This window comes from Pleurodeles waltl, chromosome 4_2, assembly GCF_031143425.1.
Source record: "Pleurodeles waltl isolate 20211129_DDA chromosome 4_2, aPleWal1.hap1.20221129, whole genome shotgun sequence".
Classification (NCBI taxonomy): domain Eukaryota; kingdom Metazoa; phylum Chordata; class Amphibia; order Caudata; family Salamandridae; genus Pleurodeles; species Pleurodeles waltl.
The window spans coordinates 618891166-618910682 of NC_090443.1; the positions used below are offsets into that span (position 1 = coordinate 618891166).

The 19517-nt window shown below is 39.5% G+C and overlaps 1 protein-coding gene across 5 annotated transcripts in view; it reads right to left on the bottom strand.

Moving 5' to 3' along the window:
- The window catches only part of COL11A1 (collagen type XI alpha 1 chain), a 360373-nt gene that overhangs the window by 90013 nt on the left and 250843 nt on the right, over positions 1 to 19517 (bottom strand). For all 5 annotated transcript variants that reach the window (XM_069232190.1, XM_069232193.1, XM_069232189.1 and 2 more), the window contains 6 exons: positions 11865 to 11918; positions 9185 to 9292; positions 8872 to 8961; positions 7488 to 7541; positions 3379 to 3486; positions 1475 to 1582 (listed from right to left, as the gene is read on the bottom strand). In XM_069232190.1, coding sequence (XP_069088291.1) covers positions 1475 to 1582; positions 3379 to 3486; positions 7488 to 7541; positions 8872 to 8961; positions 9185 to 9292; positions 11865 to 11918 — 522 coding nt within the window. The remainder of the gene's footprint in view (positions 1 to 1474; positions 1583 to 3378; positions 3487 to 7487; positions 7542 to 8871; positions 8962 to 9184; positions 9293 to 11864; positions 11919 to 19517) is intronic.

Sequence of the window (19517 nt, forward strand, 5' to 3'; positions counted from 1 at the left end):
ATAACATGCTTACAGGAGGTCTGATCCATATTCACTGAGTGACCTTAAAAAAAATAAAAAGTGGACGAGAGCAATCTTTAGAAGAAGCAGCTTTGCTGAGTTCAGAGATGATTAAAGTATCAGCCTGGGAGAAGATAATATGTCAATTATGATATTATTGGAAAAAGTTTGCATGACAATATTGATCATTCCTTTATTTAATGAAAAAATAGAGAGATTTAGCACACAGCCACGTGCCAAATGCTTGGATGCTTAGAAGAATGAGAGGTGGTCTGACTAATTGAGGTGATACTTGCACGGTGTAAGACCTATCCAGAATGAGTGAACAAGTTCTTGTGGTTGACTGCTGTGATGAATAATCTAAGTGAAAAAATGCACAAATTTAAACTACTCATGAGATTGTGTGCAGATGTTACATTGTAAAACATCAACATGTTTGTATTGTTCTTGTTTAATTTTTGCTCAATGAGTGTTTATTATGAAAACTCAATACAGATATTACACAACTTAAAAGATTACACTATCTGTAATTGTACACTGGCAATTGTAAAGCTTCCACATATTAACTCAACTGAAAATTGCAAGGTGTGAGGGTTTTAACTAGGACATTTGAATGTAAAAGGTGCTGATTGGAACTAATATGAAAATACATGTACAGTTCGTCCTTCATGTTACTGAAAATGGTTGCTGATTGCACATGGTTAAGACCCATATTTGATTCAGGTCCTTTGTTTGAGGCCAGGGTTACTAGCTTGTGTCTGATTTTAGGAGCCTGCATGACATTTAACATGAGTAAATCAATTTTCATTAGAGTGAAAACAATTATGCTGTGCTTTGGGGTCAGAACGTTGCCCTCCTGTTTTAACAAATAAGTGAGATTAACTATGACATTTTTTAATTTAGTTGATTTAAACATGCATTTATGGGCAATAAGAACACCTTCAATAATAAGACCTGGATAAAACTTCAGAGGATATTTAATCGTATTTTAAGCACATGACAAATTGAAAGTATCAGGCTGAAAGATTTAGTTCCTGATTATGATCTTGGCGGACGAAGTTACTCCGTCACAAACGTGACTGATACCCTATCCTCCATATTATGATTCCATTATATCCTATGGAGATTGGAATAAGGGAGATGGAATATCCGTCATGTTTGTGACGGAGTATTCTATCCGCCAAGATCATAATCAGGCCCTTAGTCACCAGTGTCTTCACTTCAATGTTCTGTAATTTGGGACAATGCTGGAACTGTTGATATATTGATACATGCATTTAAAACATAATGCCCTGGAAGTCTGACTAAGAAATGCCGGAACAGCTCCTTGCCAACTATGCATGAAAGAGCTGCAAGAAACGTTGTTCCTATTCTGTCCGATTCTTTAATGAGATGGGTAGATGATAATTTAGATACAAAGAAAGATTGCAGTGAAAATAACAAGTATTGAGGAATGTCATGGAATATGATATACCTTGTCACCATCTTCTCCCGGAGGTCCCTGTGGACCAGCAGGACCAGGAAGTCCTACAGGACCTTGAACTCCATCCCGTCCAGCTGGACCTTGAGGACCTTTCTCGCCCTGATATGAAGAAAGATAGCATTGAGATTTTCTATAACAATGTGTATATGTATTTATTATGTGGCTGATTAAAAACTATTACAATTTTAACAAAGACACAAGAATAACAAAAACTTCAATTCAGAGCAAATAAAACACATGTTTTACAGCCTAACAGCAAGGCATGGAGTGTAATAAACACTAAGGCCCTGATTACGAGTTTGGCGGATGGGAACACCCGTCTGCCAAACTCCCAACAGGGTGGCTGCCACTGTAGTGGTGACCGCCTTCCAGAAGCATTATGACTTTCCCGCAGGGCTGATGGGCAAAACCAAGGTTTCGCCTGTCAGCTCAGTGGGAAACTGCCAGCAGCATTGTTGCCGGCTAGCTTATGAGCCCGGCAGCAATCCTGCCACCTGCAAGCAGCACCAATACCATCCTAATGCACAGCATTAGGAGGGTGCTGAGCAGGGGGACCCCTGCACTGCCCATGCCATAGGAATGGGCAGTGCAGGCCCCCATCCCCTTGTGACCTTCTACACCTGTTCTATGCCAGCCTTTTCATGGCAGTGCAGCATGGCCCTGGCTGATTTCAACCTGCACCCGCCATCAGCCCGTAGGGATCACTGATCCCAGCGGAGATGAGGGTACCCTGGTGGTCGGACCACCAAGGTCGTAATGTGGTGGTCAGACGCCACAGCAGCGGCCCATAATTTTGTTAAAAATTAAGCCTATGTGTTTTGTAGTCTTATGATAATAAGCTAAGCTGTGAGTCTATCCTTTGCTGCAAAATGCAATTTGCAGTAAATATTACCAATTTTACCAACAACTAAAAAGCACAGAGATACTATTATACACTCCTAGAGGAAAGAACATTGTTACTAGTTGCAAAATGTGTTAAAACAGACCCCAAGATAGAAAAATAGAAAAAATAAACTTATTGATTCAAACTAAGTGCAAAGTGCAAAAAATTGGCACTTTTGTCAACAGCGACAAGCACAAAAAAGTTAGTATACGCACCTAGCAGCAAAGCCTCATTACTAGTGGCAAGCATGTTAAAATGAAGGTCAAGTTCAAAAAAAGAAAGAAGTGAAAAAATCTTATTGGTTCAATCAAGGTCCACAAAGAGCAATATCAGAAAAATATTAGCAACTATCTGTATTTCATTTCATTATAGGTTAAAACCCTGTGTTAAATAAATAAAAAAATGAAATTATTTTGGAAAAGAGGTAGTGAAACATAAGTGATATTGCTGAGAACTACATTTGCAGCACTTCGATGAGTCAAAGTGATAAAGATATTATCATATAAGTAAGACATTCGTAAGGCAAAACATGGATTAGACAAGTGGCACTGTACTAGAATTTATTTTAAACTTTTTAAATGTTTAATATGGGAACCAATTCTCCCACCAGTGCAAATGAGAATAATACAAATTACCAAGAGATTATATGCCCTTATAATAAGGAAACCTTAACTGCCTGTTGAAGGTCAAATAACTCCAAGTTTATATACTGCTTATGAACAGAGTTTGGTTTGTATAATTTAATATACCTCGCCCCCATCTCTGGTAAAAAACCTTTATGTGTACCATTTGATGGTGCTTTGCTCAATGGTCTAATAGCATAACTATCTAAATATGACAACCTTTAGAGATATTACAGTCCATTTGTGATGCATTTTTCTTATAGCAGACTAATTGAGGTGATGCAACTGCTTCAGTTTGAGACTGCGTTCCACCATTTTTTACAGAATAAGAGGTTGTTCGTGCATTATGCAAGAAATGTTTAAAAAACAAACTTTTAAATATTACATACAGGAGCTCCCTTCTCTCCAGCTGGACCAGGAGGACCTTGAGGACCAGGACGACCAGGTAGACCAATTGGACCAGCAGTTCCTGCAGCTCCTCGTTCACCAGCAGCCCCCTACAAACAAAGTTTATTATCAGAAGAAAATATGTTTTTATATAAAACATTGAAAATCTTTCAAATTTAAAAAATATGCTGTGAGCAGAGATTTTGAAAAAATTAGGTGATCTAAGGTACGTTTCCCCCTTAACCATGATTAAACAAGAAACTGGCTGTCAAGTCCTCCCTCACTAACCTTGAAATAGATAGTAAAAAAAAACAAAGAATCAGGATTCTTTACAAATTTGATGACATCAGGAGTAAAAATTAGCACTATACGGTTCTTGCTGACACTCTCAATCCTTTTGGGCAGTGGCATTATGTTAAATGATTGTTCATCTAGAAATATTGGGACTTCTTAATATGTGTCCCATGTATGGTATAACCACAAACCATCCTTCAATTTGAACTGCATCAGGACTAAACTACTCAATAACAAACAGTTAATCATTGACTGTGTTGATAATAATAGCTTGAAGTGGGATGCTAATCTCAGTATTAGAGTAAAAAAGAAGGGAACAGTAAGAGGGTACAAAAAATATCACTATATTTTCCCAGTGAAAAGGAGGAAAGTACAAAGTCTCAAAAGTATGAATTTAAACAGTAGCCTGTTATACTATCAAATCTGTGAAAGAAATTCACAGAGAGCACCCTTTTCAAATTTCATTTGAATACTTCTTTTATATTCAATTTTTTTTGTTGCTGTCTTTTATTGCATTTGTCACAATTCTTTTCAGTGGAGTACAGATGTCATTCAATAACTTATTTGGGGGACCAGGGTACATTTAATCACAGTGGATCCTATTCAGAAACTGCATTTTCAGTGTTTTGTAATACTAACGTAGTACTGCAAATTTACTACAAAATGTTATTTACAAACCTATGTAGGAGTTTCTGCTTCTGTCTTTGCTGCCTATTTTTAGTAGTACGTGTTGGAGGGACAGGAGTGACTGTTAGAAAAATGGTAAATACTTACCACTAAAGGGGAGGGGAATAGGGAAGAGTAATAAGAGGTTTAGGAAGGATCAGGGAGGAGATTAAGGAGGAACCTCTGCCCAAACACAAAAGAGTAACCCTATTCCTATTCACAAACTGCATTTCTAAAGTTACTACAGAAACAAAAAGGGACCCACAAAAGTAGTAAATTACTCTGGCTCAGAGTTAAAGTGGGTCCAGCACCAAAGATGGCCAACCACTGGTACTGCAACACTTTTTCATAGCAAATAATGATGGTAGGAACTTTAAAAAAGCATACTCTCCATACTTTGATGGTCCAGAGTGTCTGAGTGTTTGTGTTTTTATTAGTGCTTCCACCGATAAGCTATGCTAGTATTTTGTGATCAAATCAATTTAAGTAAAACTGTAGAGTATGACATAACTGCACTACTCTTGAGTTTGCACAGGGATCAGAGCATATATCTTTACTTTGAATCGTGGACTAAGTGAAATAATAAATAATAGTAATTATTTATTAATAATTTTAACAATAATAATAATAATATGAAGAAGAAGAAGAAGAAGAAGAAGAAGAAGAAAAAGAAGAAGAAGAAGAAGAAGAAGAAGGAGAAGAATAATTTATTAAATAGAAACATATACATATATGGACATGTGCAGAGCTTAATATACTATTTATTGTTATTCTTTAGCGTGGAGAGGTTCCGTCACTCACAAGAACCCAGGTCCAGTGCTCCATTACTTGATTGGGGGTGGCTCAACAAGAACATTTGGCAAAATGCATTCGCAGCAATTAGTTTACTTGTAAAGTGTAATGAGTCTGTACAGCTGCAGCAGTTCAAATCCATTTTTATTGCAGCCTGAAATCGTCCTAGCTCTTTCTAGTGGGGAGGCAGCCATCTTTAGCAATGGCATTGGTTGACTTGTACATTTGATGGAACACATATTAAAATGTTAATATCACATAATGATATTAGATGTAAAGGGAACTTAAATGTTCCACAAATAAAATTAAAACATATGTATGAGATCAACAAAAGGCATGTGACTTTGGTTCTGCTTAGCTTTCTGGGTGCATATTTACATGAAGGTCATTATCAAACCATGGATGTCTGAACACAAAAAGAATTGTTGCAGATGTCATGGAGGTTACCAATAGTGAAAGTCAGTAATGGGAAGAAAAAACACATATACAAATACAAGTTCTCAACAGTAGATCCCTGCTAAGCAAAAGGAAAACAGCACAGTTTAGGAATAAGTGCTTTGTGCGCCTGAGAGACCACATCTTGGCTTGCATTCTGTATGAGTAAATTACAGTGCAAAAGTGGACTAATTGTCAACTTTGAGGACGATGTTGCAAAAGTGCTCCAAATATAAAAACATGTTTTGTTTATCAATATAGGAACCTTTATAAGCAGGAGTGAAAAACAATAGTAACTGTACACGAGATTTTCAAAAGACAGAATAAGAGAGGTTAGCAAACAAAGGCTGTATGCTACTCGAGAAGCCTGGTTATTCAATGAAAGGCTCGCTGAACAAGGACCAGTACCATGCATTAGGATCTTGAAGGTACTTCAGAAATTATTAAACAAGAGTTACTGTAACAAAAATAGAGAAAATAACAAGCAGGTTGAGCAAATTATCTGAAGAAGGAACAGGTAAGCATCAGTAACTTCAGAATGCAAATTAGTTTGGATTACTAGTAATCCCCTGAGATCCTTTATAAAATGAGGACTACCATATGAAAAGGGTGGACTTCACTTTGATTTCTGAATTTCATTGATGCATTTTTGACCATTTTCCATGGACTAATTCCTTCAGATTTGACATTGCAAGTTCATTATGCAGTTATTTCACTGGTGGTAATTACCATGTGCAAAGTTACTGCAGTTTTCCTAAAATGGGTTTCGCAGAAATCTTATTTCTGTCCAAAGTGGCAACAGGCCACTCAGAAGAGGGCATGTGATTACTAATCTATTAACATACAACAGTTGAATAGAAAAAGCTCTGGCAAAGCCAATAGGTTTTGCCTTTGGGAGGTATTGATTTTGCAAATGTTTCTACGAGCAGTGCAGCATGACATGGCTTTCAGAAAAAATAATAAGGAAAAAAGTTAATGACGTGATCCACTGTCATTTTGTAGGCACACACATGAATCATGCAAGCACCTACAAAATAATGCAAGCCCTTTTCTTCATTTTGCTGATTGATCTGAGTTGGATTGGTAAACAAATAGAAAAACGGCATGGTGGGTAAAGGATCGCAACATGGGGGGGACAGGAAGCCGCATAGAGGGAGGGAGGGCTGTTGGAAAGCAACACATAAGGAGAGAGGAGAGGCAAAGTGACACAGAGGGAAAATATGTGGGCAAAACAACACAGAGGGCGGTTAGAGTAGGGTGATGCAACATGGATGTAGAAGCAAAATGGAGTGTGGGGGTGTGGGTGCAACATGGAAAAAGAGTACACAAGGAAGACTGCAGGAAAAGACATACACACTAGTCTAGTGCTTAAACAAATAGAAAAATGTAGTACCCAATTAAGGCAGCAGAGGAAGGGCAGAAATGGTTTGTCCATGCCCCAGGGGAGTAACACACACAAAAAGTGGATGTGGATGTCACACACGCCAACATATGAAAAGCAATCAGATGAGAGTGAGAATGAAGTCAACCAATTGTAAGCAATGGGCATTCTCTAAGTCCCCTGTAAGTAACAAGATATCATGAAATTGAATTCTGAGCTGCTGGTAATTACTTGGGTCATATCCCAGTCCAGGACTTTTGCTTTTGGAGCAGGACCAAGCCTTATTAGTCTAAGGCTGTCTAGATTGGTAGATTGGGTGAGAAAACGATGGTCTGGAATGCAGCCATAATCAATTTTTAGTAGCTGTTATTAATTAAAGTATTCCTTCCATCTTCTTTTTTGTTTTGCAGTACACAGGAATTAGAGTCAGCTCTTTAAAGCCATGTAAACATTAACATGCTGTTTTATAAAACTGTGTGAGAGTCACAATGTGAGAAAATGTTGAAGACATGTTAGTAAAAAAAGCTTGATGTGATTACTTACGAGAGGGCCGGGGGGACCCTGTGGGCCTTCTCCTCCTTTGAGTCCAGAAGCACCCTACAAAGTAAGGTGAAACAGGTAAACATTTTGTATATTTAAAATATTGAAAATAAGCAGTTTCTGCAATTTGATTTAAAAAACTGTACTTCTTAGTCCTGGGTAACATTTTGAGCATTAATGTTCAAAACACACAGTAGATTGGTTCATTTGTGCAAGTATTTTTGAAGGAGTGTAGTGGTTGTACTACAGAAACATTGTATTGTGCAACAAAAAACAAATCTATATGTTCCATTTTTGCAGCTTGTGTACCAGGGAATATAGAAAATGGCATTTGCACCACAGCAAACAATGGCCTAATCGGATTTTTCAAGCTGTGGCAATCTTAAAGGCATTTTGGAGAACATAAATGTGCTTTGTGAACTGCTCCAAAACAACTGAAATGAAAATAATATGGGAATATTCAGGTAATTTTTATTTTGTGAGCCTTAATGTCTTTAAATCTACTGAACGGTTTACACCAAGTCACAAAAAGCAAGCTTTCCAGACCACGATGTAGCTTTCTTGCAAGTTTGGTGTAAATCCTTTCAGCCTTTAAGGCTTTTTCTCACCCCCCCCCCTCCCACAGATCACCACAAGATGTTCCATGAAAGAGCTGAGGTGGAAGAACATCTTTTAAAAAGTTCTATGAAGATTAGTAAAACAGCACCAAATTTATCATAAAAAAAAAAATGCCTATATAAATATATATGGAGATAGAGATATTTTTAGGAAAAATGCAAAACGATCATGTAGTATTGTGTGGGGGCTCTTCAGAAACTTTGACTAGTAGTCCCTCATTCTTAAAGGGACAGAAATATGTTGCAAAAAATTATTGGGATTTTTTTAACATGAATCCAAATTCTGTCAGACTGGCAATAATGTGCACTTTCAGTGCTACAAACTTGTAAAACAACACACTATTATACTTTCTAAACTGTTTATATAACTAATTTCAGATCATTCATTAAGAAAAAAGAAAGGAGACAAACCAAGTGTGCAAATGCAATTTGCGGTCATCTTAGAAGGTCAAATTTGTTGCAAACTATGGTTGCACTGTATTTCAATAATATATAGCAAGATTTAGAATGAGCCATCATGATGTTTCTTTGATACGTGTTGCTGGAAACTCTTTTTAAGACAAAATATTTACCATTATTTAAATACAGTCTTTTTGTGTGGCGGATTTGAAAGTCATGTGTGCTAATAAAACAATACGGATTAGACACACTATTGCCAAGTGTCTTTTTGTTTATAGAGGGCAATACTGATTTGCTAAGAACCACACATATAAATGACAGTGTAGGCAAGGATTCTGTGACAAGGAGAAAGGATTCAAGCGTGTCAGTACCTGAGCTCCTGGGAGACCTCTTTCTCCTGGGAAACCACGGAGTCCAGCAGGTCCATCTTTTCCAGATACACCTTGAGGACCTGGATCACCCTACAAGAATGATGACATTATGATTATAAGGGAATATTTCCAGACGTCATGAGAACAAGAGATTTATATTGAAATCTAATAAATTTTTGATAAAGAAAGTGATAAAAGCAGGATAATAGTTCAAAACATCTTCTGGTGAAAATATTTAACACAGTGTAAAATATAATTATTATCTACTTTAAGGAACATTAAATGTCATTGTCTGTACTATTTACAACCTTACCTTTGCTCCTTCCTTTCCTGCAGAACCAGGCAGACCTTGTTCACCAGGTGGGCCTGGAGGACCTGGATGGCCTCTTTCACCAATAGGTCCAGTTTCCCCAGTAGGGCCCTAAGCACAAAATACATACTTAGTAGTCAATGGACAGCAGTATAGGTACTGTGATATCTAATGTCTAGTCTGAGGGAGATTATTAATGCGTGTCAAATACAGTGCTTTAACACTCAATGGACCAGATGTATCAAGCAATTTTGCATTCGCAAACGGTGCGAATCGCAAAATTCGGCCGTTTGCGAATGCAAAAATGCCATACAAGATGTATGAAAGGCATTCGCTGTGCTATTTTAAGGAATCACTAGAATTGTGATTCCTTAAAATTGCGACCCCATTTAGAGAAACGCAAATTGCGATTCCCTAAACAGGAAATCGCAAATAGGGAATTCCTATTTGTGATTTCCAAAGCACATGTATCAAGCATTTCCTAAATGTTAATTGGACATTTAGGAAATGCAATTACCACCAAATCCAATTTGATGGTAAGCATGTGCAATTTTTAAAAATGCATTATAAATGCATTTTTTAAAATGACATGTAGTGCACACATGCCCCTAGGATATGTGTGTACTTCGCATGTCCGCAAATATTTTTTTGAGGTGCATCAGAGGGGACCTTAGGCCCGAGCACCCTGGAGTTTGCATTACCTAATTTGCAAATTCCTTACCGGAATTTGTCAATTAGGAAATGTAAAACCATTCACACCTATGGGCCAACAGGCCCATAGGGATGAATGGTGTCCCATTCTCTAATTACGATTCGGTAATAGCAATTGCAAATTTTAAGAAATCGGTATTACCAAATCGCAAATTTCATACATCCCATTTTGCATTTCTTAAATAGTGATTTCTTAAAATTCGCTATTTAAGAAATGCAAAACGGATCTTTGATACATCTGGCCCATTGTATCTCTTCTGCACCTAATTTAAAAAAAAAAAATTACAAGCTGGCAAATAGAATATAGTGCACAAAAATGACTTCTGTCAACAAATTAGCACTAACTAAAAAGTCAGTAAGGAGATCATTTATGTAGTATAGCACCAAACACAAGAATATTTGTGCAAAGCAATGTAACATGTGGTATACTGTACAAAGAAACAAAGTAAATTCTAGTGTAATGTTACAATATACATTTTGGAATTGCTGCTTGATCTAACATGACACAAAATTGCTTTAAAATAGTTTGAAAAACCTAATGCACCTTTTTATATAAAAGCTGGCAACAGTTATTGTAAAATCAGTCAATGTATTAAGTTGTATTTCCTACAAAAACATGGAAAATACTAATGTAGCTATCAAGAATTTTATTGTAGTGATGTATGGGAAGGTATTTCTCACCTGACAAACCATTTTCAAGTGGAAAAAAGGCTGAGATACATTCTCATCATAATTATCATATTTAGGAGTGTGCATAGTTATAAAGTCAGCTGACTTGCAACTTTCCTTACTTTAAAGTTTATGAATTGTAAAGCTTGTAAAGTTTTAAGAGTAAAGAAAGATCACTGCCTTAGTGCCCTTTTTTGATTGGGGGAACTGTCTTGCCTGTCATTTTCGGCTGCAGGAAGCAATACATAACCTTCACTACTGCTCAGAATCCATGTTAAAGAATTCCCTCTCTCTAAGGTCTCATGCTCACCACCACAATACTCCTGAATGGCAGTTTTGTTTAATTCCTGCCCTCAGTGCTAGTTAAATCCCAGGTTGGTAGTACAAATGAACATTTCTCATGTCCGTAGCCCTCTTCAGGTTCCACACACATGCTGCTCTGTTTGTCTACTGCCATAGAATGTGCTGCCCTTCATGACCAGAACATTCTGCAGTTGGAAGTCATCATCGACAAGAGGTTGGGTGACCTAAACTTTGCCTCCGGTGAAGTCAGGCAAAGTCAGGAAACTTTGACAGATTTCACAAACAGAAACATTTTCCTACATCTACACAACTTCTTTGGCTAAGGATTTATCTTTTCACACTTTTAACACTGAAAATCAGTGCCAACTGCACAATGCAACATGCCAGAGGATGCTGCTGATCAAGTGGCGTTTGCAGCCACTCAAATAGATTTTCTTCTCAAGAGACAGATTTTTCACTGCAAACTGTCATGACCACCCACGACCATTGCTGTGAGGAAATCTTGCTGGGTACCCCACAAGGTTCCAGGAAATTACGCTGGGGGACAGCAATTCTCAGTTGCTCACCAACTTACAGTTGGAACTATGTACGAGGAAAAAACTCTGCCACGCTGCAGTTGGCAGAATTTGTCGGGAACTCCAGTTTACAAGCAGAACGTTGAGTGGCCAAAATTCCGCCAACTCTGTTGATGGAGTTAAATTTATAGCCCACTCCTAATTACAGTGATTTAGAGTTACATATTGCAAGTTAAGTTTAATCACTAATTTCATTCCTTTATGTTGCTTAGGGATTTTTGAAAATCAAAAAAGGGTAACTTTTCATAACCAATAAGTGTTCAGTTCCTACAACCCGTCTTTTTTCATAACTCAGGCCTGTGTTAAGCAGTTTTAGAAACTTCCATAACAACGCTGAAGTAGAAATCAGAAAGCACTACAGAATGCAAATATTCATGACTGTACCACACAACATCATATTGGCTAGGAATTGATTAAAATTGTACCTGTGGACCAACAACACCACCTGGGCCTGGAGGGCCAGTTTTGCCTTGGAAACCCTGGGGGTTGAAGCACATCATAAACAGACAGAATTAGTTGAAATAGAGTAGTATGTTTAACAAATCAAAATGTTTTTAGATGAATCTGATCCTCTGAACCACATATCAAATGTCGAACATACAAACATTTACTTCAGCTCAGGGCCACTAACAGGAATATAATTGTATGTGAATAGACGTCTTTGAATAATAAGGAAGAAATTACACATTTATGTTAATAAGCAATGAAAATAATCTGATACATTTAAATGGAATCTTGAAAAGCACATCTTTTGCAGTTTGCCTAATATTAGGTATGCTTTTTTAAGGTCAATGTTTATGAACAGTGGGAAAAAATATATCTTGTTGCCTCATTTTCTCCTCTCCTGTCCTCCCCGCAGTTTGCCTAATATTAGTTATGCTTTTTCAATGTCAATGGTTATGTCCCTCCCCTACAGTCCTCTGAGGCAACTTTATGTTAATATGAAACTCTATACTTGTAATCAATAAAACACAAAAGAGGTTCATTACAGGAATTTAATTCCCCAGGTACCAAACAATCCAGTCCTATAAATGAGTCTCACTTTAGAAATAGTCTATGAAACGTTTCTAGATCTTACATTTTTCACTGCAAAACATTTCAGTTGCAAACTTAATCACTAATGTGAATAATAAGAACAATCTTTGCATAATGTCAGTAAGAAATGTACAGAATATAAACAGTAAGGGTCATGCATGGAAAGTAGGGCTGGAGGAGACATTTAGCATGTTGCATAAAAGTTCAGACACCGTATATGAAAATAGGTGTTCAGGAACTTCAAAAGGTTCAAATGAAAATCAACAAATGGATAGAAGAATTATAAATAGATCCTCATAAAGTTAGAATTTTTGGTGACTAGAAAAGAAGTCCACTTGGACTGTAAATAAGCGGGGATTTAATCAATGTAAGGTTAAATATTCTTTCCATTGTAACAATTTACAGAAAGGAATATACTCCCTTCAAACATACAAGGAAGATTATTTTCTTGAGTGGCATGTTTTACCTGTTGGTGGAGAGGGATCCTGAGATTTCAGGACTTTTTCTCTCCTTTGCTTTTTCATTTCACCAGAAATGAGAGGAAGCAGTTCCTCAGGGATACCCAACATGGATGCATGGGTCCTAAATGCTACCTCAGGCCTCTAGGTCATTCCCTAAGAGACAATCTACAGGTAAGCTAGGTGATACCACAACCTGCTTTGGGCCAGTAACTCAACCCCAACTATGTCGAACTATAGCTAAGGGGAGAGACTGAGTGGAGTTGTTGACATCAGTAACTTGGTACTTCTGTCCAAGGAGTTGTTGTGCAGGTTACAGTTTTCAGTCACCAAAGTGATACTGGCACCCGTGTCCCTGTAGGCCTGGGCCTCAACACCATTTATTAAAATTGACTGCTTGTACTTATCCAAGTTAAGGGGACAAGCAGCCAAGGTGGCAAAGCCAATGCCACCAGGTATGACAGAAACTGTCTTGGGACTGTCTACCCCAGTTTCTATGATGGACCCAAAAGTGAACCTAACTACACCCTTAGTTTGACTATTGCAAGTAGTCCCACCACTATTACCGCTACAGCAAGAGGCACTAGAGTTTGATGTATTAGTGGTGGTAGGCTCAGGGGCTTTAGCTGGGCAGGACTTATCCCCCGGCAAATGGCCTTCACCTCTGCACACATAGCACCAGGGCTTTTTAGTGTGTGTAAAGTGAGAAGAAGATGAAGAAGATGTTTTATCCCTTCCCCCAGAGGACTGTTATGGACCTGACGAAGGATCTTTGTGCCTACTTTTATCCCCATGCTTGTCCTGGGATTTTTCACCATCTTTCTTTTTGCTGTCCTTGTCACCCCCTGTACGAGTATTTCTGCTCACCCTTGTTCTGGCCCATTTGCCTGCCTTCTTTCCCAATTCTTGGGGAGAGGTCAGATCTGAGTCCACAAGATACGGGTGCAACAAATCAGACACAATTGTTCAACACATGCTCTCTCAGAATTAGATTTTACAGGCTTTCATAGTTAGTCACCTTACTGTCACTTAACCAACCTTCTAGGGCCTTCACTGAACAGTCTACAAAGTATATCCAATCCTGAGAAGACTCCTTTCTGCTCTCTGAACTTGATTCTATATTGTTCAGTGGATAAGCCTAGACCATCCAAGAGTGCACTTTTCAGAACATGGTAGTTGTCTGAGTCATCCTCCCTGACAATAAGGAGTCTGTCTCTCCCCTTGCCAGTGAAGTACAGCCACAGGATAGCAGCCCACTGCACTTGAGGGACCCTCTGAACTTTACCGGCCCTTTCAAGTGCAGCAAACCACTTATAAATGTCATCCCCATTCTTGTAAGGGGGAACAACCTTGTGCAGATTTCTGAAATCAAATGTATGTTCTCTAACACTGGGGTTCCTGGAATTACTGCTGCTGCCTCCATGGGGAACTAACCCCAACCCCTGCCTTTCCCTTTCTACATTCCCTGTCCAAGGCCCACTGTTGCTGCTGTAGCCTCAGTCTGGCCTCTTCCAACCTCAGCTTTCTGAGTTCCCTATCTAGGGACTGGTGCCCAGGGTTAGAGGTGTGTGACACCTCTGAGACAGTGTGACATGGGAATTGGAAGAGGCAGATCTTTCCCTAACTTGAGTAACCCTAGTTACCTGGCCTCTAGGTGTGAAAGGAGCCCAACTTGTGTGTGCCCTCTTTCCACTGCCAGATACATTAGGAGAGCTGTTGATTGAAAGATTTGTGGAAGGACCCTCCCCAGGATCTTTAGAATGCTCTCCTGAGTCTGCCTGGTTGGAATCTTCCGCCCTACCTCCCCCTCTGACTGTATCTGACCAGTGGTATGTCCCTGGTCATCCTGCAGGAGTACATTAAAGAGAAATTCTTTGTTGGGTTTCTTTCCAATCCCTAAACTTCTATCTATGCAAAGACCCCTAAAACTTTTCAAATTCAAACTTTCAGAAGTTGTCTTTACAACTCTGGGGGTAGCCTCTACACCAGACATAGTGAAAGAAAGAGGTTAGGGAAAAGAGTAAACAGCTAGTAAACTATTGGACCTAACTTTTTAGAGAAAAGAAAAAAACTTTTCAGAAACGTTTGAAACTTTTAGAAAGTTTATAAAGAACTTTTTAGAAAGTTAAGAATGACTTATAGGTACAATTATGTATAGCTCTAAATATTGGAGTACACTTTTCTTCTGAAAAGCACTAATAATAAAACAGGTAAAGCAACTGTAAGTGCTTATCCCACCACTGCACCACCAATGTAGGAGGCTGGCCTGGTTTGTAGAAGGTACCTAAGGTATTTACACCTTAAACCAGGTCCAGTTATCCCTTATTAGTGAAATGTAGGCAGTGTTCTAGCATCTTAGGCTGTCTAGAGGTAGCTGTAGCAGAGCAGCTTAGGCTTAACTAGGAGACATGCAAAGCTCCTGCAATACCACTATAGGTACATAGTAAATATAAACAATAAAAGACAATACTCAGTGTTAGCAAAAATAAAGGTACTTTATTTTAGTGATACAAGGCCATAAATATCTTAGAGACATCACTCCTTCTGGAGGTAAGTATTATACACAATATATCTATATTTGAGACCAAAATCAGATAAGTAAATAGTCACAGAATAGTGCAAACAGTAGAAAATACAAATAGAATGCAATAGGCCTAGGAGCAACAGAAACCATATACTAAGAAAGTGGAATGCAAATCACGAATTCCCCACTAGGCAAGTGTAGCATGTAGAGGGGCACTGAGAGTGTATGAGAACACCAATGGTAAGTAAAAAACCCCACCTCAGAGCCCAGGAAATTAGGAGTAAAGTACTGCAAGTTTCCCCAGGACACACTACAAGTTGTGATAAGAGTTATTGCAAGAACCAAGCAAGACTGCAAGCAACCAATGGTGGATTCCTGGACCTGAAGACCGGTGAAGAGAGGAGACCAAGTCCAGAAGTCGCAGAAGATCCCAGGAAGGACAGGATCCCCTGCCAACCTAGAAGATGATGCAAAAGAGGATTATCCAGTTAGAAGAAGTCTGCAGAAGAGCACCAAAGAAGATGGCTGTGGGTTCCTATATGGTGCAGGAGATGTCCCACATCGAGAAGTTGGATGCAGGCTATTTGCGTTTCTGGATTCGTCCAACAAGCCTTGGTTGAAGCAAAGTTGTGGTTTGCGTCAAAATGGCACTGCCTCAAACCAGGAGGGACCTGGGGGCCTCAACTCAGACTGAGGAGGCAGAGGGGGCTCCCAACACTGGAGATTACCCACAGATGACCAGGCAGCACCCACTGGAGTCCGAGGACACAGGGACAAAGAAGGGGCAAATTGTAGTTGGTCCAGCACAACAAAAGACGGTCTCACGCCCTAAGAGAACAACTCAGCAAGTTCTGCGTCACAGGATGGTGTGCTGGGGACCTGAGCTACATTGTGCATGAAGGATTCTTGGAAGAAGTGCGCAGGAGCCCAAGGAGCTGGAGATGACGTGGTGCACAAGGGTACTGTGGCAAACCGGGAAGGCAAGCTCTTACCGCATCCAAATTTGGACAGCTTGACCCTAGGACAGTCTGGGTTGTGTTGGTCCATCGCCTGTGTTCCAGGGAGCATGCTCGTCATCAGGAGAAGAGTCACAGAGAACCAGTCGTCATCTTGAAAGGTGCCTGCAGGAGCAGGGAAGTGACTCTGTCACTCCATGGGAGATTCCTTCAGTTCTTCAGGTGCAGAGTGAAGACAGGGAGTCCTCAGAGCTTGCACACCTTGAAAACTGTTGCAAATGATGGCTGGAGCTGAAGTTGCGGGTCACAGGAATTGTCCTGGATACTTTGTTTGAATTACAGCAGTTCCTGGAGCAGTCTGCGGTTGATCCGACAGTCCTGGAGGAGTCTTGCAAGCTGAATCTGAAGTGGAACCCACAGGAGAGATCCTAAATAGCCCTGAGAGGGGGATTGGCTACCTACCCAAGTATGCACCTATCAGGAGGGGTCTCCGATGTCACCTGCTGCACTGGCCACTCACAGATCTCCAGAGTGTCCTTACACCTTGGGAAACAATATAGTTAACGCCAGGAAAACACTGGAAGAGCTCTGGGCAACACCACTGGGGTGGTGATGGACAGGTGAGTGGTCACTCCCCTTTCCTTTGTCCAGTTTTCTGCCAGAGCAGGGACTGGGGGTCCCTGAACTGGTGTAGACTGGCTTATGCAAGGAGGGCACCATCTGTGCCCTTTAAAGCATTTCCAGAGGCTTGCCCAAGCCTGTAACACCTATTTCAAAAGGGAGAGGGTGTAACACCCTCCTCCCAAAGGAAAAGCATTGTTCTGCTTTCCTGGGACTGAGCCTCCTGGAGGGCAAACCCCTGTCTGTGAGGTGGCAGCAGCTGTAGCTGCAGTGCAAGCCTCAGAGAGCTTGTTTGGCAGTACTGGGGGGTCCGTGGTGGAGCCCCCAGGATGCATGGGATTGGACCCCAATACCAAATTTGGAATGAGGGGACAATTCCATGATCTTAGACACCTTCTTGGCCATATTCGAAGTTACCAGTGTGAAGCTACATGTAGGTATTGACCTATATGTATTGCACTCGTGTAATGGTATCCCCGTACTCACAAAGTCTGGGGAATTGGCCCCGGACAGCATGGGAGCACCTTAGCTAGTGCAAGGGTTCCCTCAAACTTAGTAACTTTGCACCTAGCCTTCAGTAAATGGAGGTTAGACATATAGGTGACTTATAAGTTACTTATGTGCAGTGAAAATGTCTGTGAAATAGTGTGTGACATATTTCACTCAGGCTGCAATGGCAGTCCCGAAGAAAGGTTTGTCTGAGCTCCATATGGGTGGCAAAATAAATGCTGCAGCCCATAAGGATCTTCTGGAACCCAATGCCCTGGGTACCTAGGTACCATATACTAGGGACTTATAAGGGGGGGTCCAGTGTGCCAATTGGAATTGGAATATGAAGTCACTAAACTATAGTCACTAGTTTGGAAGTGGAGTGATCATAAGAACTGGAGTTTTGGTTGGCAAAACTTCAGTGACAAAGTTAAGCACTACTGCCAACACACACATAGGGCACAAACTATGAGCACTGGGGTCCTGGCTAGTAGGATCCCACTGAGACAGGCAAACCCCACTGACAAATAGGGTTTTAACTATGAGCACTGGGGTCCTGGCTATCAGGATCCCAGTGAGACGGTAAAAACACACTGACACACACTCACAAACAAGACAAAAGTGGGGATAACCATGCTAGAAAGAGGCTACTTTCTCACGGCATGGCATTGGTGGGTTGTAAACACATGCACTTAATGTTAGGGAGAGGTAAAGTAAAACTGCCCTGATCACCATATGTTAGGGAAGAATATGATATTTTGCTTTTCTGTGTGTGGAAAATGTAGATTAGACTTTGTGCTACCTATGTGATTTAAGGCCACATTGCTTACCCTGTGCAGAAGAATTCCATAAACCTATGCTAAAAATATTGTGTACTCTACTCTAACTATTTAAATGTACAGATAAATTAACTGCCTAAGATATTTCATTGGTGGAAATGGTATTTTGCACACATAGATAGTAAATTGTAAACAACATATGATTAGTGTCTTGTTATATGTGACATTGTGCCCATGTTTTTATCAATTCGAGCTGCATGATGATTTGTTACTTGAATAAATCCTTGCGTAATTTACAGATACAATATGAATACATCCCACCAATCATTTTCAGATTAAGCATTTTCCCTTTTGGGTTTTTTTATTTTGCTCAGTAGTTGCCAGACTCCTCAGCAGTACTTTTCCATGCATTTACCTTTTTTATTTACATTTTCTTGTGCTGGTATTTTACTAGCTACTGCCTGTAAACATTGCATAATATAACACCCAGGACGCTTTGCTGACAGAAACTTTCCCTTATACTTACCAGTCCAGATGCAGAGACAAGTAACATTGATACTGTACATTATACAGAAGTGAGCTGAAGCATGAATAGCTCCGGCAAAGCTGAGTTATCTGAAGAATTTAATCTGGCTAGAAGTAATAAGGTTAGAGTAGCAGCATGTATGCAGTAGAGCAGAACTTAAACAGTGTAAGTTTACGTGAACAACTACTAAGATGAGTAAAAGCAGATAACAATTAGTAATTAAAAGCAATAAATTCAGTCTGTTAGCATTTCAATAGATACAAATAATTTAAATGTGAAGAAACATTCATATTTTAACATTTGCATCATGAACAGAGCATACTTAATATGTGAGGCTTAACAGTATGAATAATGATGAGGTCTGCAAAAAGGCAAAACATGTTATAATTTCTTTATTGGGAAACAGAACATGTGATTCCTAAGGCAGACACAGACCATTTTTCAAAGTATGCCATAAGAAATAGTGAAAGTATAATCAATTACCTAGTAAAATTTAGCAATGTCAGTTTATGCTAATCCATGATATAACAAGATGTGCAATATCGCTGATTCAGTAACCCTTGGTGAACTTCAAGAAAGCAAAAGTCTCAAACATTTAAATGTATTGATGGGGCTTTTTAAATATTACAAATTCGCCCTCAAATGGTGATTACAAGGTGAGAGAGTGTCATTTAGAAAAATATTCCAACC